At 34.7% G+C, this 23,390-nt stretch overlaps 2 protein-coding genes across 2 annotated transcripts; both read right to left on the bottom strand.

Annotated features, from left to right (window-relative positions):
- Window positions 1–5,895: 5,895 nt before the first annotated feature.
- Window positions 5,896–6,666, bottom strand: LOC141389520 (sarcocystatin-A-like). Its single transcript, XM_073961129.1, has 3 exons — window positions 6,552–6,666; window positions 6,295–6,419; window positions 5,896–6,216 (listed from the first exon to the last, which is right to left on the bottom strand). The coding sequence occupies exons 2-3, from the start codon at window positions 6,414–6,416 to the stop codon at window positions 6,018–6,020; spliced, it is 321 nt and encodes a 106-aa protein (XP_073817230.1). The 5' UTR covers window positions 6,417–6,419; window positions 6,552–6,666; the 3' UTR covers window positions 5,896–6,017.
- A 6,881-nt stretch (window positions 6,667–13,547) lies between these two features.
- LOC141389515 (sarcocystatin-A-like) lies at window positions 13,548–19,632 on the bottom strand. Its single transcript, XM_073961121.1, has 3 exons — window positions 19,432–19,632; window positions 19,258–19,358; window positions 13,548–13,898 (listed from the first exon to the last, which is right to left on the bottom strand). The coding sequence occupies exons 1-3, from the start codon at window positions 19,501–19,503 to the stop codon at window positions 13,700–13,702; spliced, it is 372 nt and encodes a 123-aa protein (XP_073817222.1). The 5' UTR covers window positions 19,504–19,632; the 3' UTR covers window positions 13,548–13,699.
- Window positions 19,633–23,390: the final 3,758 nt, after the last annotated feature.

Raw genomic sequence — 23,390 nt, 5'->3', positions numbered from 1 at the left:
TAAAGAGAGTCCTGATATGGTCCAATTTGTGCACATCGTCATCGTCCTTCCAAACTTACTTCATTTACGAAATTGAACTATATCGGTTCTCTTCTTCCTGTACCCCCCAAACAAAAGTTCAAACTTTTAGGCCTAACAGGTTTATATGTGTTCGCGGATAAATTTTAAACTTTATTTCGGATAATTCTCGCAGTACAATTGCAACAGTAATGTTTTGGAAAAACAACCCATACTGTATTTGCTTCTCTTCATGTCGTCCCAGACTGAGGGAATATCTCTGTCGGCAAAGCAAGGCTGAAACTTTGTACTTGTTTTTATACCCTCGGCATTTATGCAAACGAGGGTATATACACTTTCTTACGTGCAAAATGTGCCTAATCCAAATAATGGTTTTAGACCCCAAGTATATTTGGACGAAATGTGTTTCAGACAATTTGGAGTTGATTTAGCCATGTCCGTTAGTCCGTCTGTCTGTCTGGCTGGAGCGCTCGATAACTCTCGAACGGATCAACCGATTCGGTCCAAAATTTGGCTTTTGTAATATTTTTTCCAAACTTAGTTTAAGTTGGAAGATGGGTTATATCGGTCCACTCCTTCCGGTACCTTTGTGCGCACGATAACTCTTGAAGAAAGCACCCGATTTGGTCCATACTTTGCACTTCGCGAAATTTCTACTAGACAATATGGACTCAATCGGTAGACTCCTTCGGGTACTTCCCACACAAAATTTCGGAAAAGTTTAGTTTAGGACCTTCTGTCGAATCGCTTTGATTTTTTGTAGCAACTTGTATTCACTGCCCCCCATACGATGGTATAAGTTTCATCAGGGGCAAGTCCATACTTCCTGAGGAAATTGCCTGAAAGTTACAAAAACCCCCTATGACACCGTGCGTAGTGGTTGGAGCGCAAGATACATAACTCTCAAACGGATCTGCCGATTCGGTCCAAAATGTGGCAAACTTAGTTTAAGTTGGAAGATAAGCCATATCGGTCCACTCCTTCAGGTACCTCCCCCACAAAAGTTCAAAAATGTTTGGAAAAATTGTGCGCACGATAACTCCTGATGGGAGTAACCGATTTGGTCAAACTTTACACATCCTTATATATCTACCAGATATAGATGAGGTTCAAATGTGGACTATATTTGTCCTCTCCTTCGGGTACCTCTCACACACTATTTTGGATAAATTCACTTTAAGACCTGCTCTTGAATCACTTTGATTTTTGTTGAAGCAACATGCATTCGCTGCCGCAATTACGGCAGTAAACATTTTTCAGGGGCAAGTCCACAGTTCTTGAGAAAACATCCCAAAAGTTGTAAAAAATCCCTATGGCCCCATATGTAGTGGCTGGAGAGCTCGAACAGAATACTGCGTTCGTCCACACTTTGGATATTGTAATATTTCTTCGAATATTAGATGAAATTCGAAAGTGGTACTTATAGGTCCACTCCTTCCGGTACCTTCCCCAAAAAGTTAGAAAATATTCGCTAAAATGGTACGAGCGTTTTCTTATAGACGTAGCAACCGGTTTGGTCCAAACTTATCTCTAATTAGTATGGAAACATAGTTTATGTTCAAATTTGGGCCCTATCTGTCCAATCCTTGTGGTACCTACCACCCACACAAATGTTCAGCATTTTTGTGTGGTTCGACATTTTTTTCTAGTGGTCCTGTTTACAGCGATATTATGTTTTTCGTAGGCTAGTGTGATAAAAAAAAGCCCTATCTATCGATATCCCCGCAAATTTTTGTGCTTTAATCCTATCCATACTTTTGTCGGTTCATACGCCCAGAATTTTGAAAACCCCCCTAAATACATAGGTTTTTTTGTTTTTATTTTGGGAAAAAAGTATTTCAAAAAGTATATCTCTGTCGGTAAAGCCGACTGATACTTTTTTACTTATTACCTTCATTATACCCTCCACCATAATATGGAGGGTATACTTAAATTTGTAATTTCGTTTGTAACACATCGAAATATTCCTCGGAGGCCCTATAAAGTATATACATTAGGGCTATGACTTGTTTATAACCTCGTATCGCTGTATCATATTTTGATGAGTTTTTACCTAAGATTAGATAAAATCTTAATTATAAGGTGATTCGATAATAAGTAACCCCGCAAGATACATAACTCTCAAACGGAGAGCTTTTTTGACAAATTTTTGAAGTCACTAAGCAGATATATAACTGAAAATAAACGTTGGAGCCACACGACGTAACAACATTGCATTACCGTTTGTTTCTCACTAAATTTATCATCACATCATTACATATATATCATTTTATATCATATATAATTTTATTTCATATATTATATCAATTAAAAGTGGTTAAGATTGCCAAAGTTTGAGCACAATCGGATTATGTTAACACGTGCCACTTCACTGTGGTCCCAACCCGCGACAAAAATTCAAAAATCGATGTCTACAAATTATGATGGTAGCTATTCAAATCTATCGTAGACACATCAAATTTTAGTATTCCGGCTTTCTTTTTACAACTTCTAACGGTACTTGCTTACACAGAGCCACAGAAGTGAGCATTTCCATTTGAAGAAATTGAGACATTGAAATTTCCATTAACGTATTGATATCACAAAAAAGTAATGTGTAAAATTACTATAGTAAGAAATGGAAGGTAAATTTGAAACGTATTTTTGTGAGTGTTTATACCCTACACCACTATGTGGTAAGGGGTATTATGTGTTAGTTCATTTGTATGTAACATACAAAAGGAAGCGAGATAGACCCATAGTTCCTTCTAGGGATATACATAGAATCACTTTCTGAGTCGATTTATGCATGTCCGTCCGTCCGTCCGTCCGTTCGCAACATACAGGTCGCATTTGTTGACCGATTTCGCTGAAAATTGGGGAATACCATTTTTTTAGCCGTCGGAAGATCAAGTTCGAAGATGGGCTATATCGGTCCAAGTTTTGGTATAGCCCCCATATAACGGTACCTCCCGATTTAAGGTATTTTAAGGATCTTAGCCGCATTAGTTGCCCAAACCAGCTGAAATTTTACATTTGAGGTTCCCAATGGCCGCGAAATTGCTCCACTAAAAATTGTCAAGATAGGTCCACGGTTCGGTATAGTCCCCATATAACGATACCTCCCGATTTAAGGTATTTTATGGATCTTAGCCACATTTTTTGCCCAAACTAGCTGAAATTTTACATTTGAGGTTCTTAATGGCCGCGAAATTGCTCCACTAAAAATTGTCAAGATAGGTCCACGGTTCGGTATAGTCCCCATATAACGATACCTCCTGATTTAAGGTATTTTAGGGATCTTTGCCACATTTTTTGCTTGAACTAGCTGAAATTTTACATATGTGGTTCCCAGAGGCCACGAAATTTCGCCACTTAAATTGAGCCAAATTATATCGAAATCGGTTCAGATTTAGATATAGCTCCCATATATATGTTCGCCCGATTTCACGTATTTGCTGCACCAAACACGCTATATACGTCCGATTTTGATGAAATTTGGAATGTTTGACAGAATTCGGTCTAGAAATAAGTGTGCTAAATTATATCGAAATCGGTTCCGATTTGGATATAGCTCCCATATATATTTTCGGCCGATTTCACGTATTTTCTGTACCAAACACGCTATATATTTCCGATTTCGATGAAATTTGGAATGTGTGACCGAATTCAGAAATAAATGTGCCAAATTATATCGAAATCGGTTCAGATTTGGATATAGCACCCATATATATTTTCGGCCGATTTCGTGTATTTTCAGATCCAAACACGATATATAAGTCCGATTTCAATGATATTTGGAATGTGTGACTGAATTCGGTCTGGAAATAAATGTGCCAAATTATATCAAAATCGGTTAAGATCTGGATATAGCTCCGATTTATATTTTACATATTCACAGTGGTGTAGGGTATTATATAGTCGGCCCCGCCCGACTTTATCAATTAAAAGTGGTTAAGATATTTTAAGGATCTTAGCCGCATTTGTTGCCCAAACCAGCTGAAATTTTACATTTGAGGTTCCCAATGGCCGCGAAATTGCTCCACTAAAAATTGTCAAGATAGGTCCACGGTTCGGTATAGTCCCCATATAACGATACCTCCCGATTTAAGGTATTTTATGGATCTTAGCCACATTTTTTGCCCAAACTAGCTGAAATTTTACATTTGAGGTTCTCAATGGCCGCGAAATTGCTCCACTAAAAATTGTAAAGATAGGTCCACGGTTCGGTATAGTCCCCATATAACGATACCTCCCGATGTAAGGTATTTTAGGGATCTTAGCCACATTTTTTGCTTGAACTAGTTGAAATTTTACATATGTGGTTCCCAGAGGCCACGAAATTTCGCCACTTAAATTGAGCCAAATTATATCGAAATCGGTTCAGATTTGGATATAGCTCCAATATATATGTTCGCCCGATTTCACGTATTTGCTGCACCAAACACGCTATATACGTCCGATTTTGATGAAATTTGGAATGTTTGACTGAATTCGGTCTAGAAATAAGTGTGCCAAATTATATCGAAATCGGTTCAGATTTGGATATAGCACCCATATATATTTTCGGTCGATTTCGTGTATTTTCAGCTCCAAACACGATATATAAGTCCGATTTCAATGATATTTGGAATGTGTGACTGAATTCGGTCTGGAAATAAATGTGCCAAATTATATCAAAATCGGTTACGATCTGGATATAGCTCCGATTTATATTTTACATATTCACAGTGGTGTAGGGTATTATATAGTCGGCCCCGCCCGACTTTGATCCTTTCCTTACTGGTTTTTATTTAATATTGTGAAAAGAAATAGACATTTAGTACCTTGGATCCTTACGGATCCTCGCGTTATTTTTATTTAAATATTCGTGGAAGTATCCAGAATTAGAAAAAAAATTATCTCGTCTGCCGAAAGTTGCCGAGCGGTATTCAGTTTTCATTATACTGAGTATACTCCATAGTAATTTGTATTTGGTGAATTTTCACGAAATTGTTCTAAAGGCCACGTTTATCAATGATAATTTTTTACCAGTACATTTCTGTGCCTAAACTATGGAAACTATGAGGTTCCAGTGGCACGTGTTAACATATTCCGATTGTGCTCAAACTTTGGCAGTCTTAAAATCTAACAAAACTAAAATTTTTAGCGGGGTGCCACATAAAAAATCAGACATCGACTTTTTAAAACCACTCTAATACATATATTTTTGATCAGCATAAAATTCTAAGACTTCAAATTAAGATACAGATCGCAATATTTTAGATAGAGCTATATAATTGACTAAAAAAATTATATTACTCGTAGGATGATTGGTATTGAACATAGGCTATATCGATCCCGCAGATTTTTTCCCCATAATTTTGTCAGTACTGGTCAATGTTTTGATATAGCCGTTTGCCTCATTATCACACCGTAATGGCTAAAATGAAATATTTAGTCTGTTTGGGGGTTAAAATTTTTTTCAAGAAATTTGTCAGTACATTTCCCCGTTCTGATATAGCCCCCTAGACAACATTCTTGCTGAGAATTGTCGGTACAGATCCACGTTTCGATATAGCCCCCATTGAACCCACCTCCTGTCTTTCAGTATTTTAAAGGTTTTAGCCACATTATTCACCCGAAATGGCTAAAATGTTGTGTACTTAGTTTAGTTTTTGATAAGGGGTTCTCAGATTGGAAGGTAAACTATACCGCCCGATGTGAAATTTCTTAAAGGATTTTTTACTAAAGTAGTTGTAACTTCGTATATCGGATGCCGATTGGGTATAAAACGTTGATATCTCATTGGTATAAAACCTTGATATTTTTCAGTTAGTATATTCCACTTTACTATTACTTTCATTACACTACCCCCTAAGATACCGATTTTAATGCTAATTAATTATACACTGAAAGTTTTATGTTATCACAGATATACATTTAATATATACATTTAATATCATATTGTTTGTAAGACTTTACGACGCACTGATGAATTTCAAATAATACAATAAAGTTCTCAATTTCCATAATTCTCCTCAGGGATCGTGGCTTTTAACAACAGTGGGTTCACCATCACATTCAAAAGTAACCTCTATACCATTCGGCAACCACGGTCGAGACCAAATGGAAATTTTAGCTCTCTTTACTTTGCCATTTTCATCCAAAAGATCTGCTTCAATTCTGGTTAAGGAACCAGCAACAACTTGGGTTGAAGCGGAATAAATTTTCAACAACCTAAAACACAATACAATCAATTAATGAAATTAATTTGGATTGTTTATCATTTATCACAGAAATTATTAAAATATTTACTTATAATTAGGTCCATCTCCAGCTGCCAACTTAGACAATGAATTGTTTAAGTCTTTCTCAATTTCAGTGAAATCAGATGCCGGTGAAATGTCGCCAAGAACAGGTATTGATTCATCTGCCATCTTCTGAAAACAAAACACAAGAATTGTTTATAAACAATAATTGTTGTTTTTGTAAAATACGTGTGTTTGTATGTTCGCTGGCTGTGGCGGCTTTGTTATCGGTCGTTGAACGATACACAAAATAAATGAAATCACCTTTTTATAGAATTTTTGTGTGTGGAATGTGAATATTTCTCTTTTTGTTCGTCCGCCGTATAGTATGTTATCCGAAGCTGGCACACTGTCTGTTCGAAAAGCTTTTAACGACTGATGTTCAGTTCGTGGCTGTTACAAATTTAACGAAAATAATTTCCATATCTACACAGCAAGTCATTAGGGATGTCGATTTTGAAATGTTGGACATTTCTATTAAAGCGACCAATATCAAACTCGAAATAAAACATAAAAATGGAAAATAAAAATTGCTCTTAAAAAATATTTTTAATGCAAAATTTGACTGTGAAAACCAGAAATATTTTTAAAAAGAGCGTTAATAGAAGGCCAAGACGAAATAGTGACAAAAATAGCATTCTATATGTAGGAATAAATATAACAAAAGAAAAATCATACACTAGTATGATATTAAACCTAATAATTGGTTAATTTATTATTGATTTTTAAAATGCATCAATTTGAAAGCCTCAATGTGACATGTTTTGTAAAATGTTAGTATAAAGTTACAGTACATAGAATATTATTATATACGATATTGAAGACAACAATTCACACTACAAAATTTTTGAAAATAATTAAAATGTAGATGTGTACTACTTTGCATCATGTTGAACGAACGAGTTTACCATTGTAAGACATATTTATTTTCACAACATTCTTAACGAAAAAAACATATCGAAAAATTTACTAAGTATGAATATTATTGCGCTCAGAGTTACATTTAAATAAACTTACAAAATGTTTTTGTAACAAAGACAACTAAAGAGTTCGTATATGAGTCATCCATATTCTGTAATTAAGTATGGGCTGATAATTAAAAAAAGAAATAATTTTTGTTATCATGCAATGTCTGCTGGACAAAGCGCCCGTCCGTCCGTCCATTAAAACACACACCCATGATAAACATTTAATTTCACAGTAGAATCCATATAAATAACATTAGCAGCGAACGTGTCATTATGGATATAAGTATACTTATATCCATAATGATACTTATATCCATAATGGTATACCTTGCCATTCCATTTAAGCGGCCAATCTTGAAGAGGAAGCACCTATGGAAACAGCCTGAATCGGTCAAAAATTTGGCTATATCGGTCCACTCTTTTGGGTATCTCCGGCACAAAAGTTCAAAACTTTTAGTTAAAATAGTGTGTACGATAACTCTCGAAGGCAGTAACCGAATTGCTCCATACTTTGCACATCGTAATATTTCTAGTAAATCAATCACTTTAAAAACTTGTTGTTTTTAAAAATTTGAAAACAACAAATATGTGATTAAGGGGGCTTGCTTTAAAAATAAAAAGTAAACACACATCACAACAAAACTGCCAAAGTGAATTTCTACGAGACATAGTTCCGGTTAGAATATGGACAATATATGATTTTTCTTGTATTAGGTTGCACTCAAGACCCCTATTACAATTGTACAAGTTTTTTTTGACAAGTCCATACTTCTTGAGAAAATGACGCGAAAGCTGTAAAAAACATCTATGAAAAACTTCTAAATACATAAATTTTTTGGGAAAAGGTCTTTCAATCTGTGACTGAGGATATATCTTTGTTGGCAAAGCCGATTGATACTTGTTGACGCCTATTTCTAAATAAAATCCGCCACACATCCCAACTTTCATCAAAATTAGGCAGGAGTTACGTGTTGACCCATCAATTACTTGAAATCGGGCGAAAATATTCATATCTGAAACGATTTGGACAAAAATTACGTTTTTATACCCTCAGCATTTATGTTTACGAGGGTATATAAAGTTTCATACGGGCAAAATGTGCCTCATCGAAATAATGGTTTTAGACCCCAAGTATGTTTGGACGAAAACCGTTTTAGACAATTTGGAGTCGATTCAGCAATATCCGTCCGTCTGTCTGTCTGGCTGGATGGTGCGCACTATAACTCCCGAACAGATGAACCGATTTGGTCCAAAACTTGGTTTTCGTAATATTTTGTCGAAACTTAGTTTAAGTTCGAAGATGGGTTATATTGGTCCACTCCTATAGATACCCCCCACACAAAAAGTTCGGAAAATGTGTGCGCATGGTAACTCTTGAAGAGAGTAACAGATTTGGTCCATACTTTGCACATCATGAAATTTCTACCAGACTTAGATGAAGTTCTAGTATGGACTTAATCGGTCCACTCCTTCGGGTACCTCCCACACAAAGTTTCGGAAATGTTCAGTTTTGGACCTTCTCCCGAATCGCTTTGATTTTTTGTAACAACTTGCATTCACTGCCCCCCATACGACGGTACAAGTTTCATTATGGACAAGTCCATACTTCCTGAGAAAATACCCTCAAATGTGCAAGAAACCTCTATGACACCGTGTGTGCACGCAAAAAAAAATCGGCCTCTCTAACATATGTCCCAAACATATTTTGCAGCAAACATATATATGTTTGCAACAGTCCCAAACATAATATATGTTTGGGTCTGCAAACAAATATATGTTTGGGTGCAAACATATATATATTTGGGTGCAAAGATATTTATGTTTGGGTGCAAAGATATATATGTTTGGGTGGAAACAATTTTATGTTTGGGTGCAAACATTTTATATGTTTGGGTGCAAACATTTTATATGTTTGGGTGCAAACATTTTATATGTTTGGGTGCAAACATTTTATATGTTTGGGTGCAAACATTTTATATGTTTGGGTGCAAAAAATACAAACCTAAAAGGCAGAAACAAAAACAAACACATGCACCAGTGGGCGCTTACTAAGAGCAAGGGAGCGTAAAATTCAATGTAAAACACTTTGAAATGTGTGCTCACTTGCTCTCAGTAAGAACTTACTGGCTATTTCTATAGTATACACACAAATGTTGAGGTTGTTTATTGGAAGGCAAAAGAACAACAAACACATAGGTACATACAAAATTCCAAAGAAATACATAACACACTTTAATAAAAGAAAAACTGATTGAAATAATTTGTAAATAGTCACACCTTTAAAAAGAAAAAATATATAGAAACGTAGTTGAACGCTTCTCCTTTGTTGTGAAATAAAACAAATTGTCCTCATAGTTGAAATCATCAGCGGGGAATCGGCATCTAGAATCAAATCACTATGTAATGTAATAAATAAATATGGATATGCCATATTTCAAATATACATAAGTATGTATGTAATTACCAATATTAAATGCGATTTCTTCCTTGTCCAATAAAATAATTCCATTCAACTTTCCGATTCAATTATAAAATGTATTGGGCATTTAATTTACTAAAAAGCACAATTTCTTTAGGAAAACACAAAACACTGATTTATTCACTCACTTTACCGTCTTGACTCTACAAAGGCATCCAAAACACTGAAGAAAGAAATAAAATATAATTCATATCATTTCTTCTTCTCCTCCTAAGTTGGTTAACAACAACAAAACAAGAAACACACGAGTTTGTCGCATACATGCCACCAAAGCCCCCTTCTTCGCTTCTACGTCTTCTATTATACAATACACACAACTCTTCATTATAAAACAGCAATCCACAGCCGCGAGAGCACAGTTATTACTCTCGTTGACAAACATCCTCTCTCCACCCATGAAAAAAATGTTCTAACATAAAAAATATGTTTTACCCAAACATATCAAATTGAGATATGTTACAAAATGTTGCAAACATATATTTGTTTGGACCCAAACATATTATGTTTGGTCCAAACATTATTTTGTTTGCAACCGGTCCCAAATATATATTTGTTTGGATCCAAACATATTTCTAACATAAATTTTTCTGCGTGTGGTGGTTGAAGCACAAGATAACTCTAGAACGGATCTGCCGATTCGGCCCAAAATTTGCCCTTCGTAATATTTTGACAAACTAAGTCCACTCCTTCGGGTACCTCCCCCACAAAAGTTCAAAAATGTTCGGAAAAATTTTATGCACGATAACTCTTGAAGTGAGTGACCGATTTGGTCCATACTTTACACTTCCAAATACAGCATCGGGCAACCCATACCAACGCACATTACGTTGTTTGCATTAGTATTGAAGACAGAACACGCTCAATAGACCGAGAGGCATTCGCTAGGTGGACGCATAAATCTACGCTCCCAAAGAGCTTACGTGCACCCATCGCCTAACGCTGTCCTAATATATGTACCAGATATAGATCAGGTTCGAATATGTACTATATTTGTCCACTACTTTGTGTACCACCCACACAAAATGTCGGATAAGTTCACTTTAGGACCTGCTCTCGAATCACTTTGATTGTTGAATCAACTTGCATTCGCTGCCTCAATTATCGCAGACAATTTTTTTTCAGTGGCAAGTCCAAACTTCTTGAGAAAACAGCCCGAAAAGTGTAAAACCCCTATGGCACCATACATGGTAACATGGGGCGGCTTTGCCACCGCAGATTTTCTTGAAAACTACAAATGCTACAAAAAACCCCTTAAAAGGAAAATTGTGAGTTTAGCGAAGATCTATCTTATCCCAAAAAGTGGCATTTGTATCAAAGATATGGTTGAGGATGCAAGCAGTTTTGTGCTTTCAGGGTATTGCGAAAAAAATTTCATGGAAGGTATATATAATATAATATATAATATTATAACTTTTGTATCTAAATTCAACATACCAACTTTAATTGAATGCTAGGATCTGTTTCTTGTTGTCAATTTTAGTATAATTTTTGATTATTCAATAGATAAAACGTTTTTTTTTTTTTGTAAAATTTTGATATTTAAGAGGAAGTGTGGTAAATGAAGTTTTAGAGTCCCTTGGCGTAGGCATCCACGTCGATGGCAAATCTGCTCCTAGGTTGGGGTGGCTTTGTCACTTTTTAGACATTTTGTAAATTCTCAAAAATTATATTTTAAAAACAAAATTAAATATATTTATATGTATATCAAAAAAATACTATTTGAAAAAACATTAACGGTGTTAATATTATAACATTTTGAACAAAAACTTAGCACACCCTCCCCATGTTACCATATAGTGGCTGGGGAGCACGATAGCTCTCGAACTGATCAACCGATTTGGTCCAAAATTTGGCCTTCGTCATATTTTGCCCAAAATTAGTTTCAGTTCAAAGATGGGCAATACCGGTCTACAACTTCCGGGACTTCCCCCCAATATTAAAAAAAATTTCACTAAAAAGGTAGACACGATATCTCTTGAAGGGGACAACAAATTTGGTCAAAACATTGAATCTCCTAATATTTTGTCCAAATTAAGTTTAACTTCTAAAATGACTCATTTCGGTCCTCTCTTTGGGGTATCTCCCCCAGTTTAGGGTCTGTTCGAAGATCCTTTGGAAATGTATACCGATACTGTTCGTTTCAGTCCGGTGTACAGCGATATTATATTTTCCGTGGTCTAGTCCATGCTTCCTGGTATACTGGTCCAAAAGTTATACGATGACTCACTAAAATGACTAGTGGGCGCGATATCTATCTAAAAGATATGACTGTTAAAGTAAGATCCACTTCCATAATGGACTATGTCGGTCCACAAAATTCTGAAAAGACCCTAAATACAGTCGACCTGTCCTTAGATGAAAGTTTCAATTCACATAAACTGAGGGTTTATCTCGGTCGGCAACGCCGACTGATACTTTTTTACTTGTTCGATTATAATTTCAATCGGACAACAAATGTACTTTGATTACAAAAAGACGCGGACAGACGACTTTGGACCCTAAATGTCAAATTTCATGCAATTTTGGCAGAAAACTTTGATAAAAACTTAAAAAATACCTGAAATTGGTGACTATTCCAAAACCTGGAACTATGTCCGCAGTGTTCTTACTACAAACAAACCTTAGTGCAAAATTTTAGCTAATTCGATCAGAAAATATAATTACTTACTTACTTAGTTGGCATATTACAGAACATTTGTTCTATAAGCCGAACTAAGAAAAGATTTCCATTCCTCTCTGTTTGTTGCTTTGCTTTTTTGGAATACCGCGTCTTTCCATCTCTTCTTCCACTTGTTTGCTCCATCGAAGCCTTGACCTGCCAGCTCTGCGTGTACCGCCATGTGGTCCCTATTAACACGCCTTTTTAGCGGGTTCATCTTCGCCCATTCTTATGATATGGCCTAGCCAACGCAATCGCTGCATCTCGATACGTTTAACAATATTGATGTCGTTGTATAGCAGATACAGCTCGTGGTTCATGCGACGTCGATATTCACCGTCATCGCAGATTTTTCCATAGATCTTTCGAAGAAATTTTCTCTCAAACACACCAAGCACTGCCTTGTCAGCTTGCGCAAGTACCCAGGCTTCGGAACCATACATCAGCACGGGTAGTATCAGTGTTTTGTAAAGCGTTATTTTTGTTTAACGAGATGTGGCTTTGTTTTTAAACTTCTTACTTAAGCCAAAGTAGCATCTGTTGGTCAATACAATTCTTCCTTATATTTCACAACTGATGTTGTGTTTACGGAGGTGCCGAGGTGTCTTTTACTACCTCAAAATTATAGGAGCCAACTTCAACAGTTGATCCGAGCTCCATGGACGCATTGCACGTCGACACCATCTACTTGGTGTAATTGGTGTTCGACCTCCTTTTTTAACTAGACGTATTGGTTGAATTTCCTTTGGAAATAATTTAAATGTGGTTTTATTTTATTTTTTAACGAAAATGAGGCACAAATACTAACTTCTGTCATCGCTGTGGTCTCGTCTAAAATAGAATGCTACAAAATAATTTCTCAAGTGGGGGATTTTTTTGTTAATTTCTTGTGAAATATGTAAATTTGTATATTGTTCATCTTTCTGAGGGTGATATCATCATGTATGTTATTGTTGTATGGAGTGGAAACAAGCAAAAATCTAAGAATGATCAGTTTTGTGTTTTATAATTTAAGGAAATAATATTCAATGCAATTTGTTAGAAAAAATATGCAACAAAAATATAAAATTTTTAATCTTTATTTATTTTTTATTCATAACTAATAATTTTAGGAAATATTACTCCATCTCATGTTAATAAAAACAAGCCTTACATTTAACATTTTTAATTTATTTATTTAATTTCTATTTGTCTGACAAATGAATGCATATACTTTTGTAAAATCAGGAACTGAAGGCCTTCAATTTAAAAATCCTTACTCTAAAGAATATATTAGTTGTAATTTTTTTAATATATTTTTTAATTTTTAGGCATCATGTTTTCGAACCGTTTTTGGTTCACCATCACATTCAAATGTAACTTCAATTCCTTTGGGTAACCACGGGCGAGACCATATGGATACTTTACATGGTTTAATTTTGCCAGTTGCATCTTCCAAATCTGCATAAATTTTAGTTAGAGATCCAGCCACAACTTGTCTGGTGGCTTTGTGCACCTTGCGTAATCTGAAAATAAAAAAGAGAAAAATATTAAAATATTAAATAATGTTTGCCAGTACTCAATTCCCAGGCCATACAACGTTATTTTCAAGCGTCATGTAAAACTTCTCACCCACAAGTGGAGTCTAAAAACACTCCGGCGATAAAATTATGTCGAATACCACTGGGAACTTCAAATGTTAGATTACAAGTAGTTCGGTCAAAAAATATAGCAAAAATTCTCGAAAAACCTAAAATCGGTAGGTACCGTTACTTGAGGGCTATACCAAAACGTTTGCAATTTTGGGGGAAAAGTGTTGTGAACATTAGGAACTTTAAAAGTTTAATTACAAGTAGTTCGGTCATAAATGTAGCCAAAATTCTCAAAATACCTAAAATCGGGAGGTACGTTATTGGGGTTATGACTTTTTGACATTTTTTCTCAAAAATAATTGCTTGTAGTGAGAATGAATGAACTTTTGCCTACTAATGCCTAAAATAACATTCAACAAGTCTGTCTGTCCCTAAAATTTGCAACTACTTGTACCAATTGTTGCTGGAAAGAGAGCGAATCGAGAGAGACATTTTGACAGTTCTGAGAATTTGCAAATTCCTTTATTGGCGGACAAATTGTTCTGTTTTGGCAAGCCAGCTGATTGTTTGCTGGTTTTTGCTGGGAAGGTGTCTGTTTACTTTTTACAAATTTCTAGCAAAAGAGAACAACATCCCCTTAATCTCTGAGAAAGTTCTTGCTGGACAATTAATTCTTGCTGGGAAAGTAACCAGACAGACTTAATAAATAAAAACATAAAAAGCTTTTCGTGGGGAAGCTTTTTTATCGAAACACTTTATAATTAAGATCTTATGTAATCTTGTGTAGAAACTCATCACGTTATGATAGAAAAATAGAAAACAAAATGTTAAAACACAGAAAATTGTATAACTCGTTTATTTATTAACTGATTTTCTTGTTGTTTCCCCATTTTCGTAACATGGGCGTAGCCAGGAATGCTTTTTGGTCGTTCTAGGGAGGAGGGGGTGCAAATGCCTGTTTTTTCGTAATATTTAAAATTTTTTACATACAAATGAACTGTTTTGTAGGCATGGATGTAGGTATGCATGTATTTATGTGAAATAGAAGGTATTTTTGTCATTAATAAGCAAAAGGTCATTCATTCGTGCAACAGGAAATAATGTTTTGAATTTTTTTTTTTCATTTTACAGTATTTTTTCAAAAAAAAATTGTTTCAAAGTGGTTTCTGCGGGCATTTTTTTGTAATAACATGGAATGAATTTTATTTAAGCATTAGTAGCCAAAAGTTCATTCATTCTCACTGCAGAAAATCATTTTTGAGGCATGCAGCAGCATGGAGCATGAGGTAAATCTTTTTATGTTTTTTAAAGTGCTTTTTCCTACCATAACTTAACCACTTGTCAATCGATTTGAATAATATATGGCTTGTTTGAAAGATAATATTCGATCCTTCTAAAGAAAGCAATAGAGCAATAGCAAACAAAAATCCGTTGTGAAAAAATAAGTTATGCCCATTTAAATTTGATAATCTAAGAATAGCATTACCATTATAAAATCACTTTCTTCCATGGACTCCAACAAAACCGAATGGGTACATCAGAACTCCTGCATCATTTTTATTTTATGTTTTGTATCATACTGTTATTTACTGCTTTTTAATATCCTTAATGTAGTAAAAGTACCCCAGAAAGAATTGCTTATATAGCTTAGCACATATTAGATTTCAGTTCTCGAAGACATCTAATTCATATTGTCACCTTTTATTTTTGATATTTACCTTTCTTTTTGATTAGAACCTTGTGCAGGAAAAGCCCATGTTTTGTTTTTCTATATATGGTAAAAACCAAAAAAAGTTTTACAATCGATGCATACCAGTTTCATCCTTCAGAATTCTCGAACTGTTGACATATTCTATATAATATGACTGAATTTATTTAAAATGAAGTGTTTTAGAAGGGGCCTAATAATATCGACCATTAAAAATAATTTATGTGAAAGCTGTGTTGGCATCAATGTAGAAAAATTGGTAAAAATGGGTTGAAGACAAAAATTTTTATTATATTTCTTTCCGATTTCTGGCTTAACGCTACATTATATGAACCTATGCCCAAAGAAAGAATTAAAGAATGCTCCATGGGCAACATGATGCTAGTGTATGATATTTCGATATAATCACTCATGAGTGTGCTCCGTAATTAGAGTCCAAAGACCAAAATTTGATGCGCTAATATTTTTAAAACCCCTATTTTTTGCGTGTAAATTTTACAAGTGTCATTCAATTCCCTTTAAACCGTATAAACGGATTCTGGGGCAGGATAAGGATCGCGAAAATAAAAATAAATTTAGTAAATATTTAAACATCTACGAATAGATATGGGATGCTGTTAGCGATTTATACATACATTTTCTCATAAAAACAAATAAGACATTTTTAAATATTTTTCCTTTATATGAGAATAAAAACCGCTGTAACTTTTGTGCGCATCGGCCAATTTTGCGAACGCGAACGAATTTGAACCTCTATACCAAAAATCGTAGACGCGCTCGCAAAAACATTTTTTTAATTTTTTCAAATGGAATTGCAAAAGAAATTTGGTTATTACCATATTCCATAGATACATGTGACTACAATCTTGAATCGAGTGCTAAACTTATGTGGAGAATAAACCAAAACGTGGACCTATACTGTATGATTTTTGCAATGGATGTTTTGTACCTCTAGCGGAGACTAAAAACCACATTTCAGTTATTCCGATTGAATAATGTGGCTAAAAGTTTCTAAAAAAACGGGTGTACCGTTCTATGGAGGCTATATGAAGACGTACATCTGTATCGCCAAATTTCTGGTGGAAAGTTATATACTCCATCCAAGACTAAAAACCAAAATTCATACATTTTGGTTTGATAATGACATTGTACCCTTCAAAATACAGAAAGTCGAGAGGCATGAATCTACGGGCGCTATATGAAGACTAAGACTAAATAACAAATTTCAGCTATTTCATTGCAATATTGAGTACACAACCTACAATATACCGAAAATCAGGAAGTATAGCCCATTTTCAATACCAAATATTCTAGGAGTAATAGAAACGTCTACACCAAATTATAAAGCTCTTTCTTAAATATTACGAGTTGAATCTTGATTCCAGCAGACGTACGGGGCACTGTGGTTCAGAATCGTTACTTCCTGGTAAAAACCCTGTAACTTTGGAACAGATAAAGATATTTTCATAATTTTGGTCTAGTAGTTGTAGACGAATTCAAGGTCAAAGTTAAAATTTTGTTTTTTTTTTTCAAAATATATGAGTATTTTTGAATTTTTCATATGTTCCAATCTATTACAAAAAAGTCAAACACCAATAAACAAAAACAAACCAAAAACAGAAAAAAAATGGGAAAAAATAATAGTTTTTTAAATTTTTCAAAAAATTTAACTCATATAAAAACTTATATTTATCAAGTAAATAAGTAGCAGTCGGCTTTGCCGAAGGAGATATACCCTCAGCCTATGTGAATTGAAACTTTCAGCACAGATCGAATGTATTTAGGGTCTTTTCAAAATTTTGTGGACCTTTTTGGACATTTGAACTTGCCGACAAAAATGTGGATTAGGATTAAAGTTCAAAAGTGTTGTGGAGGATGTACTTGACGGAATTGACCGACTTGGTCCATTATGGAAGTGGATCTTATTTTGGGAGTCATATCTTTTCGATATCGCGCCCACTTGTCATTTCGTATAACTTTTGGATCAGTATGCCTGGAAGCATGGACTTGTCCACGGAAAACATAATATCGCTGTAAACAGGACCACAACGACCAAAGGACCTTCGAACAGACCCAACATTGCACTTAGACCCAAATGTTGAACCTTTGTGGGAAAGGTACCCTAAGGAGAGGACCGATATGGGCCATTTTAGAAGTTACATTAAATTTGGACACAATATTCGGAGATCCAAAGATTGGACCAAATCGGTTGCCCCGTTCAAGAGATATCGTTTCTACCATTTTATTGACATTTTTACATATTGGGGGGAAATACCGGAAGTTGAGGACCGGTATTGCCCATCTTCGAACTGAAACTAAGTTTGGACAAAATATGACGAAGGCCAAATTTTGGACCAAATCGGTTGATCAGTCCGAGAGTTATCGGGCTCTCCAGCCACTACATATGATGTCATAACGGTTTTTTGTACCTTTCGGTCTGTTTTCTCAAGAAGTATGGACTTGTCCTGAAAAAACTTTACCGTGGTAAGAGGCAGCGAATGCACGTTGCTTCAACAAAAATCAAAGTAATTCGAGAGAAGTTCTTAAAGTGAACTTATACGAAATTTTGTGGGGGAGGTACCCGAAGGAACTTAATCTATATCTGGTAGATATATTAGGATGAGTAAAGTATGGATAAAATCGGACAATTCCTTCACGAGTTATCATGCGTAAAATTTTTCCGAAAATTTTTGAACTTTTGTGAGGGAGGTACCTGAAGGAGTGGACCGATATGGCTTATCTTCGAACTTAAACTAAGTTTGAACAAAATATTACAAAGGCCAAATTTTGGACCAAATCGGCAGATCTATTCGAGAGTTATCTTGCGCTCCAACCACCACACACGGTGTCATAGTTTTTTGCAACTTTCAGGCTATTTTCTCAGGAAGTATGGACTTGCCCCTTATGAAGATTTACCGTCTTATGGGGGGCAGAGAGTACAAGTTGCTACAACAAAAATCAAAGCGATTCGAGAGCCTGTCCTAAACTGAACTTTTCGGAAATTTTGTGTGGGTGGTACCCGAAGGAGTGGACCGATTGAGTCCATATTGGAACTATGTCTGGTATAAACTTCAAGATGCGCAACGTATGCGCCAAATCATTTACTCCCTTCAAGAGTTATCGTGCGCACACATTTTCTGAACCTTTACGAACTTTTGGGGGGGAGGTACCAAAGGGAGCGGACCGATATAACCCATCTTCAAACCTAAACTAGACGAGGCACTAATTGGAGAGTTTTAGAGAAATTTTCTGAAAAAAAATATGTAAACTAGCTAGCAAGCTTTTGTACGTTTGGCTTCAAGGACAGTTGTTCATTCACTTATATCTACCTAAATAAGTACTTTTCAATTAAATACATCAACACATAAACTGGACAAAATATAAATATCCGTATTCGTGATTCTTGGTAATCAAAGAGTCCAGTATATTCCCATAAAAGCCATAACGTAAGCCCACTTTGTCCATAAAAATTATTTAAATTACCATCATGCTGTGTCTGGCCTTCGAGTAGTAGTAATATAAAATCATTTTTCTCGTTTTTTGCAAGCAATAAAAACTATAACTTAATAAAAACAAATCACTTACTTATAATGTGGTCCCTCCCCGCTCTCAAGTCTGGACAATGACATTCTTAGTTGCTTTTCGACTTCTGTAAGGTCAGTAACAGGCTGTACCCCTCCGGTCATCTGAAGCATTTAAAACATGTTTTATCAATTTGATTATTCATGGGTGTTTCGTGATGTGCAGTAACTGTCTTACCATTTGAGATTCCACAATCATGGTCACCATTAAAATCAATCCCAAAAAGATAAGGCTCTTTGTTGGAAACATTTTTCCTTTACTTTTTATTGTTTAATATTTCGAATAAAAATTATCTGTCACACTTGTAACTTGTCGTTTTCAAAAGCAAATAATGATTGAATTCAATATGCAAAATGTATTTATACGTTTCTATATTGCAACAAGATCTTAGTGCCTTGTGAGAATCCAATGCAAAATAAAATAAAACAGAAATAACAAAAAATGTACCCATAGAAGTAAATGTTTCTAGATGTGGACATGCATACATTTATATATAGAGATATGAATATATACTTATCGCTTTATTAGGATGCCCGTACAATATTTTAAATTTTATTTGGTTATTTTTTCTCAGTTCCAGAAACTGCAAGATTCTAAAATTTTTTGTTAAAAATTCAAAAGTAGTAGATTGTTGCAGGTTCTGAAACAGATCATGTGTTTACACCTCTTACAATTACATTTATATAATATACATATTTTATAAATAAAATATTATACAAAAAAGCGATTAAGCAATTGAATACGTTTTTATTGAAACTTTTTGTTGTATTTTTCATATTTGCTTATCGCAAAATTTCTTCGACATAAATTCTTCTGACATCGCAAAAATTTAATTTTTCTCAAAATTGTGATATCAATTGGTTTTATGTAATACTCTAATAAATGTCAATAATTGCAGAACATACATAATGTGAATGTATGTGTGTATGTATGTAGTCATACCTATAAATACACTTGCACCGCAGATAGTACCGCTTTTGTTTGCATAGCGTTGACCCATCGATGGAGAAAGAGAATATACATCTGAATCATTGCTTTGTGAATTCCTCCTACTGTGATGATAAATCCTGGCCACAAAGTTATTTTATTACTTGGCGTATCCATCAGAAATATAACTACTGACTTTTCTGAAAAAATAAAAATATTTTCCATTTTCAATATTATTATACCCAACTCCACAATATGGAAAGGGTATTATAAGTTTGTTTTGCTAAAAATTCATGAAACACCGCGAAATATTCGTCGTAGACCCCCAATGTTAATACCATTTTTCATATCTCGACGAGATAAAGCTATGTAGCGATGTGTGTCCGCCCGTCTGTCCATTATAAATTGTAATCAAACTCCTGGCCGCAATTATGTACGGATCGTAATATCGGAAATATCCAAATTCAATTTTTGGTCTATATTTTATTTCTAGGAGACATATTTCGGCAATCTACGAAAATAAACTCGAAAATATAGCGGTTATATAATTGAACTACTGCCTAACATATAAGTGTTTTTTATTGTTGTAATTTTCTTACATAGAACTACATTTACATTCCATGTTACAAAATCGAAATCATGATAGACAATTTTTCAAATCATGAAAGAAGCATTCCCAGGTTTTTAAATTGTACAAATAATAATGCTGTACGGGGTCTTGAAGTTTTTGTGATAACTTTGTTAAAAATTAATGTAATAGTACCTCTAAATATTGGTCTATTTTTCATTGATGGATTCGATAAAAATTACCGAAAATTATTTATGTATAAAATTCCTTTAATATTTGTTTATATCCCCAACATTTAGGCCAACGAGATTATCGAAATAATGATTTTAGACTCCAAGTATGTTTGGAAATCTATTTCAGACAATTTGGAGTCGATTTACCCATGTCCGTCGGCTGGTGCGCACGATAACTATCTTAGAATAAACCTATTTGGTTCAAATTATAGGTCTCGTAAATTTTGTTCAAACTTAGTTTAAGTTCGAAGATGGACCATATCCGTCTACCCCTTCCGTTAATTACCCCCAAAAAAGTTCAAAACTAGGGATGTGGAAATATTACTTCCATGCATATGTATATCAGTTTCGAATATGGACTATATCGGCCCACTCCTTTGGAAAAGTATAGTTTAACAGCTCTTCTCGAACCGTTTTGAATTTGTTTGAAACATGTTCATCGGAACACTCCTTTGGGTGCCTCCCACACAAATTTTGGAAAGAGTGCCGTTTAAGGACTCGTCTCGGATTATTTCAATTTCTTGTCTTTGTGCCCTTGTTACGATGGTACAATTTTTTTGGGGGTCAAAGTCCATTCTTCTTGGGAAATTGGACCAAAATTTAAAAAAAAAAACATGAAGACGTTATAACTATTGAGTTTACTTATTTTCTTTGTGTCCGAGGCTGAGGGTATATCTCCGTCGGCACAGCTGACTAACTTGTTTTAATAATATTTAGCGAAAAAGCCCCGATTGGTCATTATAAAATACGGAAAATAATACCTTACGTTTCCAGTAATGACGGCATATATATGGTAAATTTCAAATTTCCTTTGCAATTCCATCGAAAAAAATTAAAAAAAATTTTTTGGTACATGGGTTAAGAAAAAAATCGTGGTTTCAATTCTGTTCGCGTTCACAAAATTGGATGCTGCGCCCAAAAGTTATGGGGGGTTTTATTCCCTTATAAAGAAAAAATATTTAAAAATTCCCTTTGTGTTGTAATACCAAAATGTATATATAAATCGGTAACAACATTTGATATCTATCCGTAGAAGCCTAAATATTTGCTAAATTTATTTTCATTTTCGCGGAAAATCAAAAAATAATGAAGGAATCTTGGAGTAAATTTTATTTATTCTAACTCAGAGTCCATAAAAATCTCTAAAAAAATTAATTAAAAATACGTACAGAATCTAGATAATGTCCAGAAAAATGTGAGACCAAAATTTTATAGATTAGGATTTTAAATTGCATATTGCAGCTACAACAAAAGACAAAAGTTTATTGTTGGAACATAATTTCAAGAATATATTTTTTGGTTTAATACGATAAATTTGAGAACATTTTTTGGGAGTTATTCTACTATTTCGCTAAATTTCCAAACAAAACCTAAATTATTTTGCTAAAACCTCTTTAAGGGAAATAGTTTATAATCGTGAAAGTATATTTGCTTAGTGTGATAAGCAATAGAATTAGGAAATAAGAGTGATATTGATATTACAATCAAAGAAAAAACATAAAAGTTAAAAACCGTATAACGCGCGAAATAGTTAAAATCAGTTGAGGCGCATGTGTTTTTCGCATAGAGCGAGTGCATCACTGTCAATACGTTTGCATTTTTCCATGTTTCATTCAGCGACCAAAGTGTGCCATCAGTTGCATCTTACTACACCGAAATGCTTCATGTGGGTAAAAATAACGCGATGTTCATATGATTATAAGGCGCATCCGATTTCAGTGACCCCCTGTTAAAAATACGTCAATAAGACAAATTTTATACAGATTCGTCAAGAACCGCGGATGTGCTACCTGATTCTCTTTTTGGTTAAATACGAATACTACTCCCGAATCTCTGTAATTTATGACACACCTTTTTGACAAATATTATAATCGCGTATAAAGGATTCCATTTATGTAAAACATTTTAAGGGAAATCGCGGTTTAGTATGCGGATTAGTCAAAATAAAATTTTTGCTTATTATCCTATTTTCAGGGTATCTATATCAGCGGTTTTAGTGGATGGATTCGATCGCGGAAGGGCTCATTAAATCCGGCGCGGAAAAAAACTAAAATCACGCGGGGTTCAAGGGTAACTGAGTCACAGTTGTAAATTTTGAAGCCAAAAAATAGGTTTTTAAAGAAAATTTACGCACCAAAAATTCGACTTTGGACTCCTATTACTAGGGAGCTGTACGGAGCACACTCATGAGATATACATCAAACGACGTGGAATCACGAGTTCTACAATCCAATAAAAAGTTTAGGTCATTATCTGGTTGCGCCCTCCACTTATAAGAAAAATTCAAAAAACCCCGATTTCAAAACTTCAAAATGTAAGCATCGATTTAACCCGGATATGCCGACGGGCAAACTAATGCAGCAATTTTCGTGAGTTTCTAAAATAGTGTTATTCTTACAGATAATATT

Source organism: Musca autumnalis, unplaced genomic scaffold (assembly GCF_047663935.1).
Source record: "Musca autumnalis isolate F117 unplaced genomic scaffold, ASM4766393v1 scaffold_1, whole genome shotgun sequence".
Taxonomy (NCBI): Eukaryota; Metazoa; Arthropoda; class Insecta; order Diptera; family Muscidae; genus Musca; species Musca autumnalis.
This window is presented reverse-complemented; position numbering and strand designations above follow the sequence as displayed.